Source organism: Phyllostomus hastatus, unplaced genomic scaffold (assembly GCF_019186645.2).
Source record: "Phyllostomus hastatus isolate PE091 unplaced genomic scaffold, TTU_PhHast_1.1 phas_contig_209, whole genome shotgun sequence".
NCBI lineage: Eukaryota > Metazoa > Chordata > Mammalia > Chiroptera > Phyllostomidae > Phyllostomus > Phyllostomus hastatus.
This window is the reverse complement of record NW_025333735.1, coordinates 9,115,001-9,142,963: the sequence shown is the minus strand read 5'-3', so window position 1 is coordinate 9,142,963 and position 27,963 is coordinate 9,115,001. Positions and strand designations below refer to the sequence as shown.

The 27,963-nt window shown below is 36.0% G+C and overlaps 1 protein-coding gene across 2 annotated transcripts in view; it reads left to right on the top strand.

Moving 5' to 3' along the window:
* PTGFR (prostaglandin F receptor) overlaps positions 1-27,963 on the top strand; it is a 35,896-nt gene that overhangs the window by 1,627 nt on the left and 6,306 nt on the right. The window contains exons 2-3 of one of the 2 annotated variants that reach the window (XR_006785293.1): positions 34-906; positions 6,884-6,970. Coding sequence is in view for 1 of the 2 variants with exons in the window: in XM_045835618.1 (XP_045691574.1) it covers positions 109-906 (798 nt within the window). In the remaining variant the exon portion in view is untranslated. The remainder of the gene's footprint in view (positions 1-33; positions 907-6,883; positions 6,971-27,963) is intronic. The other variant, XM_045835618.1, reaches the window with a different exon arrangement.

Below are 27,963 nucleotides of genomic sequence, written 5' to 3'. Positions count from 1 at the left end.
AGTGCTCGAAATTCCTCTCTCTTTCTGCTGCAGATGCCTGGACTGAAGCCTGCACTATTCTGAGAGGGAGATGACTTGAGCAGCAGGCTTTTTTTCTTCTCCACAACAATGTCCATGAACAATTCCAAACAGCCGGTATCTCCTGCAGCTGGGCTCCTTTCAAATACAACTTGCCAGACAGAAAACCGGCTATCAGTCTTCTTTTCAGTAATCTTCATGACGGTGGGAATCTTATCAAACAGCCTTGCCATCGCCATACTCATGAAGGCATACCAGAGATTCAGACAGAAGTCCAAGGCATCATTTCTGCTCTTGGCTAGTGGCCTGGTAATCACAGACTTCTTTGGCCACCTCGTCAATGGGACTATAGCAGTATTTGTATATGCTTCTGATAAAGACTGGATCCGCTTTGACCAATCTAACATCCTTTGTAGTATTTTTGGTATCTCCATGGTATTTTCTGGTCTGTGCCCACTTTTTCTAGGCAGTGTGATGGCCATTGAGAGATGTATTGGAGTCACCAAACCATTATTTCATTCTACAAAAATTACGTCCAAGCATGTGAAAGTGATGTTGAGCGGTGTGTGCTTGTTTGCTGTTTTCATAGCTTTGCTACCCATCTTTGGGCATCGAAACTATAAAATTCAAGCATCAAGGACCTGGTGTTTCTACAAAACAGAACATATCCAAGACTGGGAAGATAGGTTTTATCTTCTACTTTTTTCTTTTCTGGGGCTCTTAGCCCTTGGTGTTTCATTCTTGTGCAATGCCATCACAGGAATTACACTCTTAAGAGTTAAATTTAAAAGTCAGCACCACAGACAAGGCAGGTCTCATCATTTCGAAATGGTCATCCAACTCCTGGCTATCATGTGTGTCTCCTGCATTTGCTGGAGTCCATTTCTGGTAAGAGCCTAACATTTTGACAATTTTTGCTTTCTTCTGTTTTTCCATGCTCAATACAAGATTTGTTGTCTTTTTCAATATTGTTAGTCTTGATGGGTAACACTATTCAATCTTTAAATGCTGGGGTTTACACCTCCTTGGAGGTTTTTTCAGCACTCAGCTCTGGCTTTGAATTCAGCTATTTATGAAATACAGTTATTTCCCCACAAACCCTGTGTTGACAGGAATGTCTTGCTAAAGAATTCTAAGTGTATTGTTATCTACTTGCAGTGCAGTATAAAGTAATTCTACAGAAGTATCATAGTTTTAATATACTGAATATGGTTGGTTTCTGAAATGTGAAAAATACAATATTGGAATGGACTCCTGCAAGTCTTAATAGAAAGTCACATAGATTTCTGTTTTGTAGAAAAGGCATATTAGCTACTGGGTTTTCTAGACACTATAACCAGGTCTTAGCCTGTCAAGGGAGGTGATGAGTGGAGATAGCTGGCTAGTTCAGGTGAACTGTATGCATAGATCAGGTGAAGAAATCACGAGTGCACAAACCCCGTTACAATGTCAATAGTGCAGGGAGAGGTAGGGTCAGCAGGGAGAGCCAGGGTTTCCTCCCTTATCATTCATTCTTTTAAAAAAAATTTAGCCAAAATCTATATTTGGCAGTTTGATGTTTTTATTTGGAAATGAAGGCAAAGGTTAGGGAATGGGCAACAATGTAAGTAATTTATATAATTTTCCAGGTAGAAGAAAAAAATACTTAAGATTGGTAAGTATGGCCTTAACTCCCTTTAACATTTTTGTTTAGGATGCTATGAGTGACAACATGCCATGAAAGAGAAAAAATCCTTCTGTAAATAGCTATTGATGGCATCAAAGATTGTTTTCATTCATTTTTCTGCACCAATGGGAAAACAGACTGGTATCCAGAGATAGTGATACAGGTGATACATAGGCGGAGGTGAGGCAAAGGGATGAGATGAAGGTAAACATAACACAAAGGTCATGGTCAGACTTCGATGGTAGTGTGAAGGTCCTTATTACTCATGCAGTTTTCCTAAAGCCCTGACAGGTTCGTTGTCCAAGAACTGCTGCCAGTGGAGTTTTAATGACCAACCCTGATGCCTCGAAAAGTTTGTGAGAGCTGCTGCCACAGAAAGATCCTGTGATAGCCGATTTTAATTTACAGAAGGATTTGGACTTTTTGAATGTTTCTTTATTTCTATTCATATTATTTCCTCATCATTTGAACTTAGCTTCTTGAATAGTTAATTCATTTAAATATTTTTTCATGATGTACTTACTTGTGTTGGTCCTAAGAACCCAACCAAGGGGAGGTTAAGCTGGGTCTGTAAGTGGCAAGTTAACCTTTTGAGGCCTGCTTGTTGTCAGTTTAGGATGCCTGGTGGGGGAGGGGAGGGGGGCAGGCAGGGATCTGATCTGTGCTCATGGTACAGTTATTTGAATCTTAGTAGCAGAGAACAGTTCCATCAATACTTGGAATGCCTCCAGTGTTCATTCTGAAAAGTTTAATTTGTTCCACCTGACAAAGGGAATTTCCTTAGAAAAATGCTGCTTTTTTTCCCTTAGACTTTAAAGTAGAGTAGCTTTTCAAAATAAAAAGTGAGTCTGAGTAGAATTCAAATTAATTTGGGGGTTGGAAAGAGAATACAAAGAAAGGCAGAAAAGAAGTAATTAAAATATCTAAAGATATTCTTTAACTGAAAGTCATAGTTCTGGAGAAAAAATGAAATACTTGAAATTTTGAATCAATTAGAGACATAATGTGGAAAACTGAGGCAGTCATTGCTGTTTTGGTTTTATTTGTTCTGAGTCACCTTTAAAATTTTGCTTAGTTCTGGCTTTGACTGTGAGAAATCAGAGTGATAGATTAACTACTGTAAGACCATGGAAGACAGCAAATTTCAGGGGTTTTTTTTCCTTAACTGTAGATGATATTAATTTATTTATTTTAAAACAAATTTCAGTTTTACCGTGATAGTTAATTTATGTTTTTCCTATTTTTTTAAATTTCTTTCACTGTTAACTTGGAAATTACAATTTAACTTATGTTCTGAACATATTTTCTAGTGGGAACAATTTTATTTTCATGAAACATTTTCAGAGGTCAACATTGTATTTAACTATGAATTATTGATACACCTATTACCCCAATGTATCAATACTTCTATTTAGTATGAAAATTATTTCTGCATTAGATGTCTAGTAGGTATACCACAGATATTCCTTGGTGGATCAATATTTTATTTCAAGCATTCTTTGCATTCCTGGTGTTTCTTGTGGAGACTTGAGTCCTCTTGGCAAGTTCATGCTGAAGGATTTATGCCTCCTGTGGCCTGGACACAAGGGCCTTGAGCATTAGGTTGAGGTTGAGGCCGTTGAGATTGCTCTAGACAGAGCCCTAGTGAAAAACCCAGGCTTGGGAATGCTAAAATAACACCCAGCATGAATATCTGCGTTGGAACATTTTTCCTTTTTCCTTAAATGCCTAAGAAGAGTGGCATAGATGTTAAGGACTGAGCCATTATTCTCCACCCTCTGTTTTAATAGCTTCTTAGTTTTAAGAACACCTCTGAAACCAGGCTTCTAGAATCCCACAGAGGTACTATACTGGCTACAGCTTCCTGGTCATTGCTCTAATTTACACCGTGTGCCGTCTCTCATAATTGATAAGTAGGAATTGTTGGGTTTGTAATTTGAATGGATATCTGTGCACACTCTTCAACCCATGTTCACTGTCATTTTCAAGCTGGAAGCTGGAACAAAGATGCAGATGCACACACTAAAAGGAGGAAATTCAGATGATTGGGTTTGTACTCGACAGGATTTATTGCACCAAAACTGATGAATAATTTCTAAAATGATTGACATTTGTAGCTGATGACAAAGGGGCTGTTTATATGAATTTTGATGATTGAATTTAAATACAAAGGTGAGATGATCATGATGTCTGAATTCTCTTTCTCTTTGTTTTTAATAAGACTTTCTTTTTCTTGATTAGTTATAGGTTTACAGTAAAGTGAGTGGAAAGCAGAGAGTTCACATTTACCCACTTATGTCTCCCACTACACCTTGGTCATCTTTATTATTAACATCTTACACTGGGGTTGTACATTTGTTACAATTGATGAGCCAATTCTGACATATTGTTCTTAATTAAAGTCTCTAGTTTATATTAGGGTTTTTTCTTGGTGGTTTACATTGTGTAGTTTTTGACAAATGCATATGACATGTTTCTACAATTACAGTGTCATACAGAATAATTTCATTGCCCTAGAAATCCCCTATGGTGTTTTTCTTTTTTTAATTTAATGTGTCACTTTTCCTAAGGGGGAAAAATGTGTGTGTGTGCTGTCAGGAATTGAGAATTTAAAACGTAGTACAAGCATAACATTAACTTAAAATATAACTTTTAATGACTTTGAAAATTTTATAATATCTAGATTTTTTCATTTTAAACATGGAAAATACATATAAATTGATAATGGTCTCAACTGAAGAATACAGGAAAGGACAATAGGCATTTATTAGCTGATAATTCCCTTTAGCAATAAGTTAACATAAAGATCTTTGAGAGTAAAATGGCAACTATAAAATTGCCTTCTGTGCATTCTAGGTGAACCATTTTCCTTAAAAAATGAGTCTTGAGGACATTCTTTCAATGTTTCTTGAGAGAGGAGGAAAAAGACATTTACTTGCACTATCAGATCACATTTTCTTGATATTCTTTGTTTCTGTCTTTATACAGGTAACAATTCTTTTAAAAGTTTTATTTCTAAAATATGTAACCCTAAACAGAAGTTATTATTATTGCTATGCTTATTTCATCAGTTTGGTAGAGCAATAAATACTTGTTGACTGGTTGACTGTAACATAAGTAGTATGAATGTCAAGAGATTGCAAATGATTGACCAGAATGTGGATTCTGAGTTTTGTTGGTTAAGAGTTAAGTAAACACTGAAGCCAAATGGTAATTTTTCATCTGTTCCCTAAGTTAGCAACTGTAGACTTCTGACATTATTAAACTTCAGTGATCTTTTTACCTTCTCCTTGGGGATAGAAGATCATTTTGAACTGGAAAAAGAAGAATAAAGTAAATGAACAAAATGGTTTCTTATGTAGGTGAATTTACCTAAGAAATCGTGTTCTTCTGCACTTATAGAGTTTGAATTTGATTTTTGTGAGGTTGCTACTCTTATGTGAGTATTTCTAGTCAATGTAGTTAAACATTTGGTCACTAAGACGTTTGTCAGATATAAACCAAAGACTTGGGTGGTTAATTGACTGTATGGCTAAAGATATTGGCTAATGGCAAATGATGGAGCAAAGCAGTATCATAGCAGATCCTGACTGTGAGTGAAGACTGTTTTCTTTGCAAGGTGGGCCCTCATTTTCATATTTATGACTATGTCATGGAAACCTGGGTAGTTTTGTGTGCATTTACTACTACACCAAAAAAGATGGTGAATGGGTGTACACATTTAAGTAAAAAGGAAATGCGGAAAATGCATAAACATGTACATACATAATGCGTGCATGTGTAAATCATTTACCAAGTTAAGAAAATTAATTGACCATTCCATCATTAGATCTAATTGTACCAAGTGAAAGGGCTTCTAATGAGTTTCATTCTAAAATTAAAAACAAAATAGACCCTTTTAAAGTATTATGTCAGGTCTTGGAAGGTAGGCCTTCTTGTTTTATTCTTGAATCGCTGCTGATTGCAGAGGTAATATTCTCATGACTTGTGTTAGTTGGTTTCCTTGGTGAAGTAGGATGTGCTCCCATGTTTGGGATTTGGAAGCAGCAAATGTTGTCTGGATAAAGGACTGGTAATGACACCTGGGTTCTAGTCTACAAAACTCTTAAACACTCAGACACTTATAACTCAACATTAATATCAAGCAGAAAAAGCATATTTTAGAGCTATAGTAATGTAGTTTACATTATGAAAATTCGGGCTGCTTTTGTGTTTGGGTGGGCATGGAGTAAGTGGCATGAAGTCGATGACAGACGCTGGCAGAGGACTGGTTCTGGGGTATTTGGGAGCACGTTGTTGTTCTTGAGCCTTGGTGTTCTCTCCCTTACTCCTCCCTTAAATATCACCTCCTCTATCTGAGCTATCTTTACAAGTGCCCTTTGTCTCCTCTCTTTCCTTCCTCTGCTTTATTTCTCTCAGCACATGTTAGCAGTATCCAATAACACAGGATTTCTTTGTTTTTCTAGTGTTTTATGGCTTCTGCTTCCATCATGGAACCTCCTTGAAAAAAGGGACCTTGTTTATTGCTGTGTCCTCAGTTCCTAGTCTAGGAAATGAATGGCACATTGTTGGGTCAATAACAATTTGCTAAATGGATTTCCTGTAAAGGAGGTCTCACTCAGTGACAGTACACTTTTCCACTTGGAAGCACTCTACCGATGAGGTCAGGACTCAGTTGGTCAGCCTCAAGGATGTGTCTCCTTCTTCTAATTGGAATTTGCAGTGGAGATGTTTGAAAGGTACAGCTGTGTTCAGGGTTTCCCCAAGGGTATTACTTGAAAGTGGAGTCCTAGAGAATGCTGAACATACTACAGTATGAATTTGGTGCTAGAATTTAGTAATTTTGTCATCACCCAGAGGAATTTCATGGATAAACTATGATCATATTATTCTATTATGACAATATTGCAATTATTTGTTTACATGTGAATATCCTCTATTAGTTTTGGTCCTTTGTGGTTAGGTTCTATATTACTGGTTTATGTTTTAGTTTCTACAAACTGTAGGCCATAAATCAATGTTTGTTGAATGAATAAACTAGGAACCAAGTATTGAATGGGAAGTATGAAATTAGGTGATATTACTTATTCAGAGTCATTGTTTGTGTTTGCCTCATTATCTTTGGCACTGCCTTTCTCTGTATATGCACACCCCCCAACCCCCAGTGCATTTATTTTTTACTGATGTTTTATCTTTGAGGGGATGCTGTCAGCAAACAAAAGGAGAAAACTTTGAGTAAAGACCTACAGATACTGGTCATTCATCGCCATAAATAAAATCTCTATAGTAAGTGTTGAAATTTTTCTATATAATGGGTTTGCTTACCTAAAGTCTCTACCAGCTGCTTGAGAAAATATATGACTCATTTTTATTGCTAATCAGACTAAATGATTAGGTGAGTTTTATATTCGCAGAGGATTAATTCTCAGAGAACTCCAACAAACCTGTTTAGTGGACACTGTGGTGTCCCAACCACATACCCTTTTGGGTGAGTCTTGCTCTTGGAGAGATTACCCTCTCCCAAAGGGAGCTGCCTTACCCATGGCTGTGCACCCCTCTCTTTGGTCATTCTGTGCGTAGTGACAGGTGGATATGAGGATACAGAGAACTTACCCCCTTGCTTTGTCTGGGACATTTCAGAAGGGTCCATCATGCTTCAGAGCTTGCTGAGGCCTTCCTTGCACCTCCATTGCAGTTTTGCTTCCTCTGCCAAATCATGTCCCCTTACTGCCTTCCACTCCCCAGAAAACTTTCTACGTGAGAACTCTGTGTCAAAGTCTGTTTCCTGCAGAGTCTGCCTTAGGACCATTTTCCAGAAGTCCATTTGTTCATATGTAAAGTATAGACTATTACACGCAGATTCACAGTGTGACTTGATAAATACATTGAGCTGTGTTTATCATCCCCCTTCATGGAAGTATATGGCATAAAAGTGGCCCAGCAAAGACCAATCAAAGGTTAAGAATTTACACAAAAGTCTGTTGCTTGAGATATGCATAGAGGTCTAGAATACTTTGGTGTTTTAAATTCATTTACTCTTGGCAAAACATGAGTTCCTGTTTTGAAGGAGAAAAATTTATAAAAATGCCCAAAGATATTATAGACATTGTGACAGCACATACAAAACATTACTTGAAAGATTTAAGTGTAAACAAATCAGAAACACGTGGATTAAATTTATACCCTCATGGATATAAAAATCTTCTAACTAAATGTATTTTGTTTTTTTTTAAGCCCCAAAACATTTGAAGAACAATTCAAGATATTGATTTGACTAAAATCTCTCTGTATTATCAGTCTTAACTTTATTTGCTTAGTCTTATCCTTATAGGAGGTATATAAAATGCATTCCATTTATATTTGCTTTGGAAGGCATTTATAACCATACCAAATTTTACCTGGTATAGCAATGCCATTTATCTATATTTAGAAAGGGCTTTATCTAATAAGAGAAATTTGTCTTTTATATGTGCAAATATTATCTTTCAAAGCTTGTGTAAATTTGTCATTCTGTCTGTCCTCTCTCCTGGGTGTTAGGATGGTGCCACAGAGAAATGGATATAATTATGGCTTTATACAGAGAGGGTGGTGTTTTTTTCTCACTCCTCCTAAGTTATTGAATCCCCAAATACAATTCAGATTGTGAAATGCCAAAATGGAGTGTGGCTGTGGTGTGATGGTGAAGGAGACAGAGCCAGTCAGATTATGTAGAAGGATTTCTTTTAGCTTTTTGTGCAGTCTCCAGTGGAGCCTTCCCTTTAGAAAACTGTGGTTACTCAAGTACATGCAAAGGTCAGGGCCCCGGCCCCACCACCTCCTAGCTGTGAGCTGTAGTCACTCTAAGCCAGATTTGCACATCTGTGAACTTATAATAATAACAGTACTTACTAACCAAAAAAATGATTTGACCTTGCTACAATCTGATAAACACAGCCATTGGCACATGGTAAATACTCAACAAAACTAAAATACCCCCCAAAATCTATTGCTGTTGTTGTCACCCACCATTTCACTTAGAAATCACCGTCTGTGTTTAGTTTAGATGTTTTCTAGTTTCTCCTCTCTTAGGAAGGCTTGGTTACAGTGGAAAGGAACAGAGGGAGCTCATAGCTTCAGAAAGCTTTCTGGGACATTTCCACTTGAAGTAACTTCACTATCTCACCAGAAGTGAAGGTGTCTGCTAATCTTTTACATGCTGTTCAAATGTAAATATTCTAATAATTTATAGTTATAATAATTTATAAGGTGTTAATTTATAAATTGTTGGAATCAAGTTAAAATGAGCAAAAAATTATTGAGACTGCTATGTATAAAGCAGTACTCTTGGAGTCATATTTTAGGGATTAAAAGATAAAGTTCTTAGAGAGCTTCTAATTTAGTAGAGTAAAAGACATATCCTGTTTTTTAAGACAAGAGTTAAGATATTATTAGCTCTTGGAGAGGCAATATAATGTGCTAGTTAAGAGTCTGGGTTCAAGTCCTGTTTCATCTGCTTGCTGGCTGTGTGACTCTAACCGTCCTGTGCCTCAGTTTCCTCATATGTAAAGGAGGCATAGTAATAGTACCTGTCTCCTTCGGTTGTTGTGAGGACTAAATGAATTAATATATGTAAGTCGAATAGTGCCTGATATAGAAAGTGCCATATATTTCAGTTATTATACTATTATCATTATCGTTGCTATTGATATTAAAAATGCTGTTAGGCAGTAGTTTTGCCAAGATGTTCAAGAGCACTTTTAAATCAGTTATTAAATGAATAATGGGTGCTATTGTGGGGAACTGTCGCTTCCAGTTTGGTGATGCACAGTATGTTGATTTATTTGACAATATTTGTTGAACGCCGACCTTGCGTCAGCCCCTGCTCTGTGGTCTAACTGTTCACAGTACCTATGGCTCTAAGCAATGGTACTTACAGAAAGTGAATGGAGAGGACAGGTAAGAAACTGAAATATGAAGATATTCAATTATATTTTCTGTTAGAATAGAAGGTATTCTGTTGTAAATGTGTAGGAATGAGATTATTTTTGATTACTTATAAAAGGAAAAATTTCTATAGAATATCACTTAGAAGGAAAAATTACTGGAAATAAATGTGATCCTAAGTTAAATAATGTAAATTGTAAAAACCAGAGAGAAAAGAGATAATGTATACAATTCCTAGAGGTAAAAAAAATATTATAAATAAGAAACTCTTCAGAATTTGGGCCAGACTTGAACAAGATTAAAATATAGCAGGTTATAATAAATTAATATTAAAAGCTGGAAAAATTTTCTAATGAAATAAAAACATGACTAACGAAACATGTTTCATTAAATCAGATAATTAAAAAGTTAATAATTCAAATTAGTATTTTATACAGCCTTTTGATAAGGAAACTGACTTCAATTCATAAAAATAAATGGTGAAATAAAACATTACAAAAATCACCAACTCTTTCTAAGAATTTAGGTTAAAAAAGTGTTAGAGAAGACTGAAAATAAGGAAAAACAAATTACTGTGAATACTACTAATAAAAATGAATAAAAATTTAAAAAGTCATCTGTTCTTTAATTTACTTGTTATCTTGCTCATTGATTTATTCTCCCAGCAGGCTTCTGCTGGACAAAAGGCTGGGACTCTCCAGGTGGAGAGTAAATCACAGAGACAGCAACCCGACCTGGGAAAATAACCCTGAGGCAAATTCTGAGAATACTTTCTAGCTCCTTTATTTTATCCATGATCTTTGAACTCTTTTCTCCAACCATTAACCTCTTATGAGTGCCACTCTTTTTCTTTGTTTCCACTTTTAATGTGGAATAATATAACTATTTGTATGTTTCTGGCCTTGAATGGGCACAAGACAGAGGACTTACTGCTGTGGTAACAGTGGCGGGACTCTGGGCCCAAAGGCACATTGATGAATATTAAATAATAACATTGCTGCAGCAGCTTTTATTACTACTTTGATTAGATATTCCCTTCTTTTACTTTTTACATTTATGTTCATGACAGAAGACCAGAAGACAAGGAAAACAAAAACCACATGAATGTCAGAGAAAGAGATGCAGGAGAGTGGAGAGGGGCAGGAAGCCGGCCACGGAGGCTGCAGAAAGCTGGCTGGTATGGGTGGGTGGAGGGAGAGAGGCATGTGCATGTTTTAGGAACTCCATTAGAAAGAAAAGGCCTCCCTTTATTTCCATGGACATATTCTCTTTATAGAGGAATATTAAGTTTTGTGTGCTATATTTCTTCAAGCTACTTTAAAAATACAATATTTTCCTCAGCTGTAAAATTTTATTGGAAAAATAAAATAAACTATAAATTAAAATAGAAAAATCTTTCAGATCACACTTACAACAGACAACCAGTGTTAGTATTCTGGGTGCATTCTTTTCCTCACACAGTAAGGGAAAATATATTAGTTTAATTTCCTTGATTAATAGAGTACTTAAACTTGCTTTTTCTTATATTATTGGGTATTATCTTTCTTCTGTGAATGTGTGGGGAATTTGAAATGATTTTCAAGAACTTGGATAACAAAGAACAGATGATGCTAATATATAAAAATTAATATAAAGCAATAGTTTTTCTAGGCTCATGGTTAGCCTTCTAATTTAGGATTTTAATTTATAAAAGTAGTGAATTAATCAGTAATTTCTTTTGTGGTTACTGCTTTCTGCTTAGCAGCGGCTAAGAAATACTTTTCTCCGGTTAAGATAGTATCAATATTTATCTCTTCTTTAGCACTTTTGCCTTTTCATTTTTTTGTATTTATGTTTTAATACATTTATGGTTTAGCTTCCAAGTTAATAATATGAACTTTCTTTTGAATGGTTAACTAGCTGTCCCCAACTCATTTATTGAATGATCTTTCTGCAACTGTTTTAAATTTCTGCCTTTACTTTCCCTGAAATTGTTCAATGTGTTTGGGTCTTTCTGGATCCTTTATTACATCCTATTAAGTTATCTCTTAACTTTATGTGCAACTACCATCTTCTTCACGTTTTATTGAGACTTGTGTTCAATTTGTCGATTGCAGTCTAGACTGCTCCTTTTCATTATCATTATCATGCTGCTCTGTTATAAAAGTCATGTTTTGAGTAATAATTTTATAGTTTTTTTATAACAGTATATAAGAAAGCACTGATCTTGACACATTTTTTTATTGTGACAAAATTCACCTAACAAAACTTTTGCTGTTGTATCCATTTTAAAGGGTATAATTCAGTGACCTTTAGTAAGTTTGCAGTGTGGTACGCCCATCACCACTATCTTGTCCAGAATATTTTTATCCTTCAGAAGAAAATCCCACACCCGTTAAGCAGCCATTCTCTGTTTCCTACTCTCTACTAACATTTATAGTATTTGTATTTTTTAAAATGAGCCTTTACAGAAGGCTATCTAGTTTAATAGTTTAACAATTTCTTATACCAACTTATAAATCTTACTGCTTTCAAATTAGTTGACTTCTTATCAGAGTTTGTAAATATTTTATGGGCTTTTGAAAAGAATCTATACTCTCTCTCCTTTTTCTAAGTCACAAAGTTCAACACGGCTATTAAATCAAGATATTTTTTGTAGGATCCCATTTCTTTATTTTTTAACTGTTCTGTCAAATAATGTGTATGAGAACTTAGAGTTTCATTAACTTGTGTTTTGTTAGTTTATACATGTATCTCTAATGTTTTTCAATGAATTTCAATGATTTAGACTTTAATTTAGTGTCATTAGGGCTTAAAATGTATTTCTGTTCTATCTTTGTTATGGATTACTTCATTTATAAATACTCCACTTTATAAATCTCTGCTTTAAAACATTTTGCCTTGAATCCTTCTTCATCTCATACTGAAGGTAAGTATTACTATTGAAATAATGACAATAGACTTTTTGAGTAATTTTCTTGAGCATTTACTATTATTGGTATTATCTAACAAACTTCTCATGCCATTCTTATTAATGCAATACAGCATCATCAAATATTCAGATGGAACAAGAAGAGCTTCCCCACCCCTGTCCCTCTATCATGCCCCCAATACCTCTTGGTTAGGCTCCAGAATTCTGATAGTGAAAAAAAAATGCAATGTGGGGAGTAAATTTCTTCTTACATTCTGCTGCCTGTATTCTGGCAGCTGCATTAGTTCTGCTAATTTGGGAAGTATGAAGTTACATCAGAAGGGAGTCAATGAATGGAAGAGCATGGTCAGTTCTGCTTAGGCCCAGGAAAATTCTACTGCAGACCACAGTGGACCTCAGCAGCTGTAAGTACATTGTCTCTTACCCAGTTCTGCTCAAAGTGTTAGTTTGGAATTGTTCAAGACTAGAGAGGAACATTCTGAGAACATTCCTCCAACTTGGCATTTCTTTTGATCTGTTTCAATTAGAAATGCACTTTTTTGGAAGGGAAGGAACTGGATGAGAACTGTGTATAAGAAAGAAACTGTGTGATTGCCTTCTTACTCCTTATTTCCTAATATAAAGGCTTTTTCCAAATTGCAACATGAAAATAGCAACAGATATCTCCATCAATATTCCTGTGTTTACTGCAGTGAACAGAGAATTAGTTTCTGATGCAGTTTTATCTTGAGATGCTTCTCTAATGACATCTTGTGATGGATAATGTCAGTACTTCTCTCATATACTATTTTCTGGAAAAAACTACCTGATATACCACAAATATTTTAAAAATTCTATACTTTTTCTAAACTTTGATAGCAAGAGGTAGTTTTAAAGTTCTAAGAGAATGTAGTGATTCTTTTCTCCACTGAAAGTCTAAACAGAGCTGAGGCAGACTGTATCTTATTTCAAGGAAATATAAAGAATTGCTGTTTTCAGTCAACAAAAATATACCAAGCAGTTCTAAATGCACAGCACTGAGAGGAGATCTTTGCCCTTTTCTTTCATGTGTGTAAGCTCATAGCAGGCTGATCTATGGACACAGATGCCGAAGCCAGCTTGCTAAAAGCTTTCCTGGATGGTGGAAAAGACAGCGGTGTGTGCTATTTACCTTCTCCTAATTGCCCACTTCAGGTTTGTCTGTCTAAGGCAAATAGTAGTTATATAAAGGCCAGCCTGCTTATTTAGATAGTTTTAAATTGATGTGGATTTCCACATGGTCTATTTAGCAAGCTGTTTTATATTTGGTTATAAAGATGAATGAATAACCTGTTTTACCTATACGGGTGCCCTTGTCTCTAATACCTCCCTTAAGTATGAGTTGACATTAATATGAAACCACAACACTGATGCCACCTTTCTCTTGGATTGCTTGGTTTGTTTTACATGGTTGCCTAACACTCAAGTTTAAATCAATTCATCTCACCTAGAGATTATTTATCTAGTGAACAGCATAAAGAGACAAGCAAGCTATGAGTTAAAAAATCATGCTTCAGAGCAATTTCCAAATCATGCACTGTATTCAGGCACTGAGCAAAGCTTAGACACCAATGAGTCCTGAGGCATTTCTTTATTTCCCCCGTCTCCACACTACTCCCACTATAAGGTCAAAACACTAAAAAATGTTTCAGCCTTAAGGATAAATGTCAGTATTTTGGGAAGCTACTTGGATCCCTGGGAAACAGTTAGGATCCTTCATTGTGGTGGGTAGGGGGAGAGACGTGGTTTTAACCCTCCCTACTCAGTGACAGACCGACCACCAGACCTCCAGAGCAGTGGGAGGGATGAATGTGCTATTATGACTTTAAGAAAAGGGAAAATCATTCACTAAATAATGCTTTTATAATTAAAATTAGTAAAAGAGAATGCTCATGTATGAATGCTGGCAAAGGTGTCAGGTATTTTTTTCTTCCAAATTTGCTAGAAGAAAGTCTAGTGTTTTGTAAACATAATGCCAATATTCCATGGTTGAACACGAAGTGTAGTCAAACATGTATGTGGCTGGTGGCTAAAACCCATGTCTCAAAGAGTATGTTACTAGAGCACATTGCACTCATCCAAACCTGAGTTTCTTTTTATTTGTTCAGAAAGCCTAGATTTGTGTTAATTTAATTTATAATAATTTTCACCTGGAAACCTTCTCTGATTGTTCTAGTGCACATTCTTATCTCTCTTTCTATAGATAACGTAGAACATCAAATTCTATATAATCATAGAATTTGTACTCTTTGTGACTGTCCAGTCTCATAGATGGATAGGGAGCTCCTTAGTGAGAGAGTCAGTGTCATGTTTTTCTACTCTGTTCTGCAGTGCCTGGTCCACTACCTGGAAGGTTCAAGGAATATGCCACTCATTTGTTAGAATCCTTTCATTGCAAGTGAAAGCAGTGCATTGAATAACATTCATATAGTTATGGTTATTAAAGACATATGATATCACACAAAGGTTTTATTTTTAAAATGTTATAGTTGAAAAAAAGTAAAGTTTTTTGAAATATAACTATAAAACTATAATTGTGATCATTTTAAATATAAAGTTTTTGCTGAAAATTTTGTTCTGTTGTATAAGAATCAATGAATTAAAATCCCTCATCTATAGCTCCTACTGTATGCCGACATCAGTACTTTATAGATGTTAACCCATCTTTACAGATGTTGAATTCTCCTTACATTTTCAGTTATGTATTTCCTCAGACGTGGAAAATATTTATAACTCTGTATGTTCAGAAGGTTTAGCCAAAGGGTACAATCATGTAGGGCCTGGAATGATTTGCATTCAGCATCATGAACAGCTACACAGTATCACCAGCCATGTGTTATAACAGAAACCATAGTGAAAATGAAAATGACTTCAGGCCTAAGTCAAGGTGCCCAGGAAAGTGCTCTGACCTGAAGCCTGCTCAAAGACATTGAACTGGTTGTGATCTGTGGAAAAGATAAACAATTTGAAGAAAGATTATTTTATACTATATTGCTATACTGACATAGGTCTGATTAAAAGTAAACTTTGGAACAGATTTGCCAAAAAAGCTGCCTTAAATAAATTTTTAAAAATTCACTTCTCTTCTCCCTTCCACAGCACTGACAATGACCTTAGTTGCCTACCTTCCTCTCTCCCCAACCTAAATGGGTCTTAATTTATCTGGATAAATTAAAAAATGTGGCAGTTTTGTTAGTTGCTTTTGAGTATTAAAATGATCTAGATTTTGTGCAGAATATTTTTACCCTTTGGGGCATGTTTTTTTTCTCTTTTGTCCTTGAAAGGTTTAAACCTCTTCTAGGGGAGAAAAGTCCTTGCTGAATGTTTTGTGGGACCAGTGAGGCTTTGATTAAAACCAGAGAGGAGCCAGTTTCAGAATTTTGATTACAACAGAACAAACTTTCATTTTGAAAATGTGTTCATCTCTTGCTGAGTAGCCTGTTTATTTCAAATGTCTTGCAAAATCTGGTAGTTTTGCCGTGAAGACACTACTGTTTGCAGTCATACCAGGCATGTTTGCAGCTGGAGGAGGCCATAGTCCTTGACTTTTGAAGAGAGCCAATGATATGACCTTAGTGAGAATTGACTACAAAGAAGCACTTACAACTTATCTATAAATACAATATGTTTAAAAATGCTCATTCATTTATTCATTAAATCTTTTCCTTGGAGCTCCCCATGTGTCAGACACTGTTCTAGGTGCTAAAACTATGGAGCTGGATGAGACAGGCAATATCCCCTCTTCCAAGGAGGTTACATTCTTTTGGGGGGAGGGTCGGTGGTTGCCAGGGCTTGGGGATCTTTGGAGAGAGAGAGATAATAAGTAAACAAATAACAGGATGTTTTCAAATAATGGTAAATGCTGTTACCGAGGGTGGAGATAGGGCTCTTTTAGGTTGAATGGTCAAGGAAGGTCTCATTGTGAGGATAGCCCTGGATGACAAATGGGGCCAGCTAAGGGAGATATGTGGGCAGGGTGGTTGGGCAGAGGGGACAACCAGCACAAAACCGAGTGGTGGGAATGAGCTTATAGTGAGAGAGAAAAGGAAGGCCATTAACTGGAGCACAGGGAGCACAGGGTGAAGGTGTAGGATTTGAGGATAGACAGGAAGGGACTTTGTAGTCCATCGTGAGTTTGGGTTAAAATTTGGTTGAAAACCATTCAAGGCTTTCTTAACAAGGGAATGATATGATCAATAAATGATGTAAAAAGAGCACTTTGGCTGCTGGACAGAGAATGTGTTACAACAGAACAGCAATATAGCAGAAAAGTTGTTTGCTGGAAATTTCATTTCACACATGAGTAATGAATAAATTACTTTGCTCAAAATTACATTTGGAAATAAGGCAAATAATAAATAATTGTTAACTGAAGATAGCTTATGAGTAATAAAGGAAATACTTTTAAAATTATTCTCTACTAGGTGTGAAAGAAAATGATCTTTTGTGGCAAAATTTTTAAAGGAAACATATTTACTTATGCCTTATTTTACTTGGTTAACATTCTCAATATATTCTGCTGGTTTAATAAAAAGGCCATCTTGATGAAAATTCATTCATTTAAGAATATGAAATTATCCAGTTGTATTTTGCTTTAGAGATGAAGTTATTTGGCTCTCTTTTAATCACATGCATACATACAAATGAGAAAATTCCATGTTTTGGTTATAAATGGTTTTCTATTTCTTGACCATAGAGAAATGCCCTAATAATTATTTACTACAAAAAAGAACATTTCAGCCATTACTGCATCTGTGATTATACTGTGAAGGACGCTCACATACACACACTGGTGGGAGAGCCTGCCTTATATGTCAGATGGGTCATGGGCCTAGAGTTCACATTTCCCTTGTTTGGAGTTTATTTAGCCTTTGACTCTGGAATTAAAAAAAAACTGTTGATGTTAATATCACAGTTCTCACTGTTTAAACTGTGTAAAACATGAACAAAGCATATCATTTTATTTTGCAGAACTTTTCCATAGGGCCTTAAAGCATTTTCAAATTTGAATGCCCCACAGAAGTGAATCTTTCTGGTCAGAGAAAGAGCAATGGCTCCACCTAACGAACCTCAGCAAATTCTGACTGAAGAAGAGGCTGTGCTTTTTGAGTCGAGGTGCTTAACTGTTCTCCAACTTGTGTTATTGGAAAGAAAGGGTAGGTGGTATTCATTCCAGAGTTAGGCCTTTCATAGGTCCTGACTTGAAAAAGTAATTGAGTTTCCCACTTCAGTTCTGCACTCACTTACCAAATATTTAACAGGCACGTACTATATGCAAAGATATCTTAATTTATGTTGTCTATACCAGTAAGCATCTTTACCAGTGTTGATGCTACAGTATATGACTATGCTGAACCGCCTAAGCTTATACTTGAATCTCCTTCTAATTAGGTGGGTTCCTAAAGCCTATTGTAGGGTGTAGAAATGTGTGACTGTGTGAGTTTGGACATACTGGCCACATGTCCTTTGGCAAATTATTAAGGATCTGTGTGAGCTTCAATTTTAACTTAAAAAAAAGATATGGACAGTAACACTGAATGTATCACTGATTTAATCAAGTAACATGTGAATTTTCACAGGACACCTACCTGGTAAGTATCTAGTGAAACGTGCTGTGTGATTGTTGTTATTACTGTTATAACAAGTATTCCGTTTGGTACTGAGTTTTACTAAACTCAGTGGTAATTTGAAAAACATTCATTGAGTGACTACCATGGACATCTGCACATGTGCTACGTGAGGATATAAACATGACTAAAATGGGATCCTAACTTCAAAGGAATTCATAGTTTATTTGAGGAGGCATGAGCAGAACCACTCTGTTACAAAAGAACCCTGTGAGCAAGTGCCCATGGCTTTCCAAGGAGCAGCTTTGCTGAGAAACTGTCTGTGTTTAGCCTATGTCTAACCAATAAGGGTAGAGAGTTCTTGATCAAAGCTTTCTTGAGTTCAGGTTCATTGCGGCTCTGGTGGTCTTTGGGTTTAGTGAAGTAGTGAGTTCCCCTCTAGAAATGCAGTTCTTATCTTTTGATTTAATCATTGATTTATAAACTTTTTTTTTTGTTCTTGGATTGAATCACCTCATCTTTTTCTTGCTGATTTATTTTCCATAAACTTGTAGCACATGCCACTTTAGCTTAATACCACTTTTTTTTTCATGATGTGCTTCTTAGTTTGAATGCATTTAATAAGGTCAGTTCTTCTCTAAGGTGCCAACCAGAGACAATTTTACCTTTGGAATTTGGAGCCTTTGCAATTGGAAATTAGGGGGGTTTTGGATCTTGTATCTTTTTCTAATTAACTGCACCAGTGAAATCTGAAGGCTAGTTCAGGCCATCTTCTTTAGCAAATCACACACCTGAATGCAAAGCTTAATTTCTTGTGGATTACCTACAGTTGTCTCCTCCTGTTTATTCCGGGAAAGGTCATGTTCTTTTAAGTGAGGCCATTTCTATTGTGTTATTTGCAAAACCTCTTGAGAATTCAATGTCTTCTATGTAGCCACAGAAGAAGGGCTTAGGTTTCTGGTACTGTAAACAGTACCACAAAACTTAGTAGCTTGATGGAAAAATTGCAGAGAATTTATACAATGGAAAGGAGGGAGTTGGAATTGGAGCTACAGTTTCACAGTAGTACAAGGAAGAAATTTTTTGAGGTTTGATGACAATTCCCCAGGGGAGGAGAATCATCTTGGTGCCTTTGGTGGTCGTGTTCAGACCTGCTTGTTAGATTACTTAGACTTTTGTTAGTGATGTGAGTGAGTCATTAGTGCAGTTTGGTGACAGTTCGCCTTCAGTTTAGGATCAATCACAGAGTGCATGGGGGTGTCTCAGTAGCCTTGTCTTAAATGTGTTCATAAAGTGAAAACAATTTGCCCTCTTAAGCTGCTTCTTATGTTAAGTTTACTTATTACTCTGGTGGTGTTTGTAAAAGCACTTAAGGTTGTTGATGGGCTTTCATTACGATTTTTGGATTATTCCCTGGGTCTGAAAAATTAAGCACTGTGAGGGATTTTCAACCTTATTTCATAATTTGGAGACAGGTAAGGTCAAGGTCTGCAACATTCACATTCTGGGAACAACTGAGCTCATGCAGGGAGAGGCAGTCTGAGCTACATTTCTTTACTCAGTCCCCTCAGTCTGGATAGATGGGTAGCCTGCTGGTTAGGGGTAGGCCACGTGATAGTTCCCTTTTCTTACATTCCCATTCTCCAGCTCCATAGACACCTTCTTCTCCCTTCTACGAGAGCTCTGTAGTTTGCTCCCTGCAGTCTTTTAGGGAAGCCATCTTGTCCTGTTGATCCAAATGTGTCCTAGTCTCTTTTTCTTGACTACAGGAAAGATATTGAGATAAATTCTTCAGAGCAAGTAGAAGACTACAGTTTGTCGTTCCCAGTCCAGTCTGGGAGAGACATAATAATCACTTAATTAAATTAAATAATGAATTGATTAATAAGGTGCAAAGCTTTTTTCCCACCAAGCTCATGCTTGTGTGACTGAACTATTTGTTTATTGCCTGTGCTGTTCTGATTGGTGCCAAATGTTCTAATATGATAGATAATTACCATTGAGATGAGATATTTTTATTAGAAAAATAGTGTATTTTCATTGTATAAAGTTTGAGAACTACAGAAAAGAAGTTAAAATGTAAGTCCCTTTAAAACCTTGTTTATTTCTTTAGTAAATTCCTAAATACTTCATAATTTCTATGCTATTTTGCATGGTATTTTTATTATAGTTTATGGTTTGTAATGTTAGTGTAGAGAAGTGTTTTTGATTTTCTAAGTTGGTCATGTATTTAACAACTTGCTTAACTCTTTTATTGGTTTCAATCATGTATTAGTGCTAATCACTAGCAGATATCAAAAGTTTATCTGTTTTTTTCAAATTTTTATATACCTCATTTTTTTTCGTATAGCATCAACTAGGAATTATAATACTATTTTAAGCAGTGATAGTAATAATAGGAATACTTGTCTTGTTCCAGATCTTAAAATGCACTTATATTTTTTCTATTAATTACTATTGTAGATTTTGTATATAAACTTTACTGTTTCCTAATTTAAGTCCCTCATAAGTACTGTATTAGTTTTCTATTGCTAAGTAACAGATCCCCACTAATTTAGCAGTACAGTGCCCGCTTTATTAGCTCCCAGTTCTGTAGGTTCAACTGTGCTCTCCACTCGGGAGGTAATCAGGGTGAGATATGTATCTGAAGTGCCGGGAACTACGTGGGAGAAGGCAAATTTGATCTGAGTTAGGCCAGTGGGATGTTATCAAGTGAATGCTGGAATATAATTTGAGTTATAGCTAAGGAAGATACACTTCAGTTTGCCCTTTAGATGCCATAAAGAAAAATTAAAAGTGTAACTACATAAGTCCAGGAAAATAAATTCAGGAGAAAAAATTGTAACGATCAAGCAGCTGTCTTTTATCTTTGTGACCAAACTACCAGACTGACTCAAGTGTTTCCATGAAATGGAATTATTTCTAATTAAATTGACTGGGTAACCTGTAAGGTCTGATTTTTTGCCTGACCAGAAGTGTATGTTGATTTCTTGTTTAACTCTACTCATATTAAACTTTGGAGTTCATTAGACATTGGTTATAATCCTGGCCAAGACCCTTTCTAACTGTGTTGTATGTCTCAGTTTGTTCATCTGTAAAGAAGATATAATGAAACTTATCCCTGATGTTATTGACAATAACATTACAAATGTCTGTAGCAATAAACCAGCTTTGCCAGTTGGAAATATCTCTTTGGCAAAACATAATGCATTTCAGGGTGGATGTTTTACTGAAACACTGTGCTGCTACAATCTGTTTTTGTTATTAACACAGTATTGCCAGCAAAATAGTCTTTTGTTCCTAAAACAGCATGCTTCCAATACTTCAACTGATTTCTAACTAGTTGCCTTCTCTTTATTTCATATATGAGTTACTAATAATTATTTTAGTTATCACATTTTAGATAAACATTTCTTGATTAAGATGAAAGTGCCTTATGCATCTATCATTACCAGTGTTTAGAGCATAACCAATATTTTGTTAGCCTAACTATGGGTTTGAGGTAGGTGGTCATGGCTAGAAAGAGACAGAATTCACAGTGCTGTTAAATGCACAACTCAGAGTAAAATGCCTCGAGTAACTATTATAATGAGGCAGGACATAAGAGCAAACATACATATTTTAATACATACATTTTCTTCTTCCAAGACCTAAAAACTTTGCCTACTGATTTTTTATTTTCATCATTGCCAAAGAGCTGAAACAATGGAATAAGGATGACAATTAGAAGTCTGTATTAAAAAAATAAAAGGCAAGAACCAAAAGGACATCTGAAGACCAGTCAAAAGGATGAGAAGAGAGAGACTGCTAAAATGAAAACCATGTCATTCTTTATGGAGAAGATATGAAGAAGAATAAAAAAGATGCTGAGCTTTGTCTTAGTCTATCACTGTACATCTATTAGTTTATACTTAAAAAAATACCTTTCCATTCTGAGACAGATAGCTGTTGTCCTCCCTTACATCCTTTTCACAGCCATCTTTCTGAAGGCCACCTCAGATATGTGCTACTCAGCTCATCTGACTTACCTGTCAGTGTACATCTGTTATAAGCACAAGAGATGTGGAACAATACAGCTATTAGCATACATTTCTGATTTATACTACTGAAAGTATTGTAATAGAAGTACTGAGCAAGAGAGTGCCAGAATCAGCTGGAAGAGCTCTAGACATAAGCAAACAGAAATAGAAACCTGGAGAGTTTAAATTAGGGTCTACTATTGCCTAGGAGGCCAAATACATAAGTCCTTACCATCTCCTGCTCTTTAAATCCTGACTCCATCTTATTTTAGTTGAGTGACCTTGAGCTACTTAACTTCTCTGTACCTTAGCTCCTTCATCACAATATAGGGAACATACTGCTTTCCTCAAGGAGTTATTAATGGGATTGAATAAGATAATAAATATACAGTATTAAAATAGTGCCTGGAGCATAGTAGGTACTCAGTAAAGGTTAGCTATTATTTTCTTTTTTATTATCTTGTTCATAAATGTATAATAGACTACTGGTGTCATTACTGGGAGTGATGCAGTGAAAGATGACAGGCTTTGAAGCCAGATACACTTGGGTTTAAATCTTGCCTCTGCCACATAACAGCACTGTGAACCGGGCAAGTTAACATCTCTGTGATTTAGTTTTCTTATTCGCAGTAGAGGAAAAACAGTAACTCCACCTGGAGTTTAGTTGAGATGAAATGGGTTGATATGCACATATATGAAGTGCCAGCATGACTTCCTTTCTCTTTCCCTGCTTTCCTTGAAAACATCGTGGGATAAAGGACTCCATTTTTCCTGCAGTGCCTACGCCACCCCAGAGGACCTGGTCTTCGGGACTGCCCCTGTGGTGGGAGGAGTCAGATACTGACAGGAATATTCCAAGGCTTGCAGTGTGTGGACCAAACCTCCTCTAAAGTTAAACTAACCTAATTGATTAGTCAGCAAGTTTAACAGTGGTTGCATCTAACAACTTATAGTGGAGAAGATTTAGGGATAGCAGAAGTTCTTTAGCCAAGATAAAGACCTCTAAGACAGGGAAGTGTGTTGCAGTACATTGGATACACTCTCCCCTCTCCACTACTGCCACTTCCAAGCTCCCAAACCCTTCTGGGGTCTGACCAGATGGGAATCCTTGCATCTGTCTCTCTTTCTTAGCCTCCCCAGCTATTCTCAGTTTTGACCAGAGACTATGACCCATACCTAAGGACAGTAAAGGCTTCTGGGGAGATGTTTAATATACCACCTTAAAACAATTAAAAATTTAAAATTCATTTAATCATACCACTTTCCTTTAACCTTAAGTAAATAAGTATTTTTGGGTGGACTAGAAATTAATAATCTCAAAAAGTCTGAGGCATTCCTTAAAACAGAAATTTACACAAGCTTTCTTTCCCATATGTCACAGGGTTGTAATGAGGTCTGTAGGACATATTTTATCATTGTATTCATTTTACATTTCTTATTTTCCCCTTAATTCACCCATGCAACCTAACATATATAAATTTTATTTATTTTTAATGTTTATTATTTTGGTATTCTAGGTTAAATGACTATATTCCCTCAAAAAGTGTCATAAAGGAAATTACAGCATTATTTTGTAAGGATTAGCAGCAGGGAACTGGGGACAATTATTCCTTGGAGTCCTGACACAAATCTTCCCACTAAATAGGCTAAAGAAAGTACAGATCTGAAAACACATGAATTCTGCACATGAACCTTCTCTAGAAAGATTAAGTTTTTATTTTTTCAAGTATCATTTTCCCCTATGTACTGTTCAGCTTGAATTTTTTTATTTTACACATTCTTTCCTCAGCTGGCATGAAGGAGTGAAGATGCATATAAAGTATTATGATTTGGGACTGTCCCATTTTGAAGGGAACAGTTTGTATATACCATGACGTGTCTTCTCATTTCTTTGCAACTTTCAAAGTCTTTTGGCAAAGACAGGAATGTAGTGTTCTTTTAGCCATTGGTTAATTCTCTACCAACAAATCAAGCAGAAAGAAGTTAATCTGCACAACTATTTTTACACTGTGGAGCACTGAGGTACACTTTGGGGTGGGCAACATTTCACAGCTGTTCAAATTTGGCATATAAGAACTACCATACCCTTTTGCCCTTTTATTCCTTTCTATTGTAATATTTCTGTGTTATCTCTAAATCATTCATATGTGCAAAATACTATGTTAGTTTTAATGAGTATTCAATAAGTGGAAAATGGTTGAACAATGTAGACATTTCTATATTCAACAATGTAGACATTTATAAAAGTTAGGTATGGATAAATTCCTAGTTGAAAAGATACAGCCTGTCAAAGCCTCTGTGTTTCAATCTTCTAACTTTATTTTTAAACCTCTTATTCTGGAGTTGTACCAGAGTAAATTATTTTTCTGAAGGTTTTTATGATCACTGTTGCAGAGATAAAATAATTGATTTCAAGAATAAACCCTATTAAATTAAATCACCACAAATATATTTAACTCTAAAAGTCATCTGTTGAATTGGTATGGATTTGGTGATTTGTATAATTTGCCTTTTCCAAAATGGCCATATAAGTTAAATTAAAATGAAATTTGTCATTTTCCAATACTCACAGGTACTGTAACATTTAAAAATCAACCACTTATACATAGTTCTTTAGTCAGTAGTATCCAAATTAACACATAGGTTAAACTTTTCACATGGAGATGCTACAGAATGAACGGTCCTTTGGCAAAGCTTCCAGATGAACTTTTTCATCTCCCAGTAAGTCTGGATTGTAATCACATATTCACAATTAGCCCCCTATCTCTGTGATTATTCAAGTGCCAAACCTAAAGATCAGTCTTTGGATGGTAATGTTATAAGGGACAATAATCTGTAAATCAATGAATTATGCTTCTGTGTACTCTTTCATTCCCCAAAGAACTGTCCCTGAATTAGTCTTCTTTGATGATACAAAGGAGGAAAAGAATGGTCTGCTTCTTGGGATAAGAAAATACCTGCTTCAGAGACTGGATGACACCGTGTGTAATTGTGATAGACATTGTTCATGTGAAGATAGATGTTGATAATATTCTAAAAGTGGTTTTGTACGTAAAGAAGTTGGACATTCTACCAGAAGTAGTTTCAATTGAATTTTCATAAAAAACAGTGCCAAGGAGAAATTCAGACAAACTGCAGTGAAATCACCATAAATTCAAAATTAATCAGTCTAAATAACCGAAGTTTTGATGTACCAGAAAAATCACAAAAAAAGGTACACTTTTTAATGACCACATTTGGGGTCATATACCAGTACAAAGCCCTGCCTGTGACACATTTTACATGTCTTTATTATGTCACTTAAAGCATCATAATTTTGCTTTTGTCAGTCTTTCCTCAGAGGAACTTCATTCATTCAACAAATATCAGCTTCCTTATAGTCTGCCAGTTTCTAGGAATATTGCAGAGAAAGAATCAGACAAAAACATGCTTTCAAGAGTATATTTTAGTGTGAGAGACAGAAATAAAAACTAGATAAATAAGCAAAATATATCATATGTTAGATAGGATTCTTCTAAATATTCATCTCTGCATCACTAGCATTTAGCACAATACATGGACATAGTAGACACTCAAAAACTACTCACTGCTCTGTTGGTTTACTTTTATGATTATGCAAAAAAAAAAGCATAATTCTTGAATTCACCATTGCTTTTAATATGAACAGACAGTGGAGTCCTTACACTGACCAACAGACATACAGAGGAAATTTGTAGGGTTAGGGATAATGGAATAACTTCTAGAACATAACTTCAGTGAACATGAGCTCTGTTATCTATGAGTAAAGTAGCCTGGCAGATTCATTAATATTGGTGATCTCAGCAATGGACAGAATTGTATTATGGGGCCTAAATAAATGGAGATTTTATTTTACGTGTTAACTATTTCATTCTTTGCAACTGCTGATGAACATAAACTTTTCTTCCCATACATTTCGTTGACCTTAGTATTACTTTATTTTAATTTTGAGTGGCTCAGAGGTATCCTATGAATTAATGGATTTTTCCATAGGGTATCTGAATACTTGGCCCTACTTCTCAGTTCAGATTCTAATCATCATTCCAACAATGATGAACAATTGTAACATGTCCAAACTCAAAGAAAGATATTTTAGAAAATAACACCTAATAACTCAATGTGCCTGGTAGCTCTCGGGAATGAAATGAAAAGCTATGTGTGTGACAAGACTATGTACATGATGTGTGCAGGTCAAAGAAGAAGTCTTTCAAGGCTCGTGCAGTGACTATTGACAGATCCCACGAAGAGTGACAGACTTTCCTCATTCTCACCCCAGCTTCCTCACTTCTGCTAGTCTTGTCAGGGATTGAATTTTTCAGGGAAGTCTGTGCACCTCACTCACATACACATAGACATGCAGAAATAGTGCACATTAGTTCTGATTCTTTAGCAATAGTATATTTCAATAAAGTACTTGAGGGAAAAAGCACAAATTACAAAAGCAATGCATGATCTATCTAATAATATTAGTAAATTAAAGACAAACCAAAAAAAATCCTCTGTAAATCTACTATCTAGAGTTTTCCAATGAAAACACTGCCATACCCCAGTCTTTTTCCTATGCATGCACAAAATTACATATATTACATATATATATAATTTGCAAAACTGGATCATGCAGTCAATACAATTTGGTAACTTGCTTTTTAAAATGTTAATACTGAGTCACAAACATTAATGCTTGCATATTTTTCCATTACATGAAATCACCATGTTTTTATTTTTTGTTAGATATATAAATGATCCCAAATATTCAGTGATACACTATTATCAATAAGGTACTAATGATCATCCTTTCACATAAATATTCCACCCAGATCTTTGTTGGTGGCTGATTGATGCTTCTCCCAGCCAAGCCCTAGAGCAACCCCTCTTCCAGGCTGGGCAGGGGGTGGAAGGAGGGAGAGAGAGTGGATGTAAAGGCCATGGCACTGTCAGGTGTTCTGGAGAGAAGCCTTGGTCCTGGCTGCTCTCAGCAGAGGACTCAATGTCTTTTTGCAGTCGGTGACACTGCCATTTGCAGAGGAGACAGAAGAGTCAGAAAAGTGCATGCCAGGTAACTCAGGCATTTTAAATTTGCTCATCTCTAAACCAGCCCCACCTCTTTCATGCAATTTATACTGACCATCTTCATTCATCTATGCAGAGCTGTATTTTGACTGGGTTCTGAGATCCTCAGAAACACACCTAGTCATTACTAGGAAATGCATGCATTTAGTACTTGTGAGGCCAGAGAAATATTTATTCATTTATTCTTGAACCACCCGCCTGTGCCCAACCCCCAAACCTAGCAAATAGACTGTAAATTCCACGAGGGCAGGCACATGTCTACTTGTTCTGCCATTGCATCCTCAGTGCTGAGCGCATTGCCTGGCACATAGCTGATAATCAATAAATATTTGATGAGTAAAGAAAAAATATTAGTAATATTATCTCAACCAACTGCCACTTGGACCTTGAGTCTGCTTTTTACTAAAAGAAACTGGGCCCATGCAGGTTTATTTCTTCAATCCTGTTGGCTAACCTGGGGAGCGATAGTCTTACCTGACCCAGGTACTGCTGTGTGGGGATTGTAATTTTTTCTGTGTTGAAACTTGCTTGACCTGATTTATAGACAGAATCTTTAGGTCTGCTGTTTGGTACATTATTCCCCTGGGAAACGATCCTCGAGGGAAAGAATTGTGTTCCAAGGGATCTGCATGGTCTGTAGGATCCTATTCCTTCTAGTGACACCTTGAAATCCCTCACTATTGCATGCTGTTATATTGACATTTTAGAACACTTTAAGTTTAAAATATTAGACTGTTGTGATGGCTAACCAGA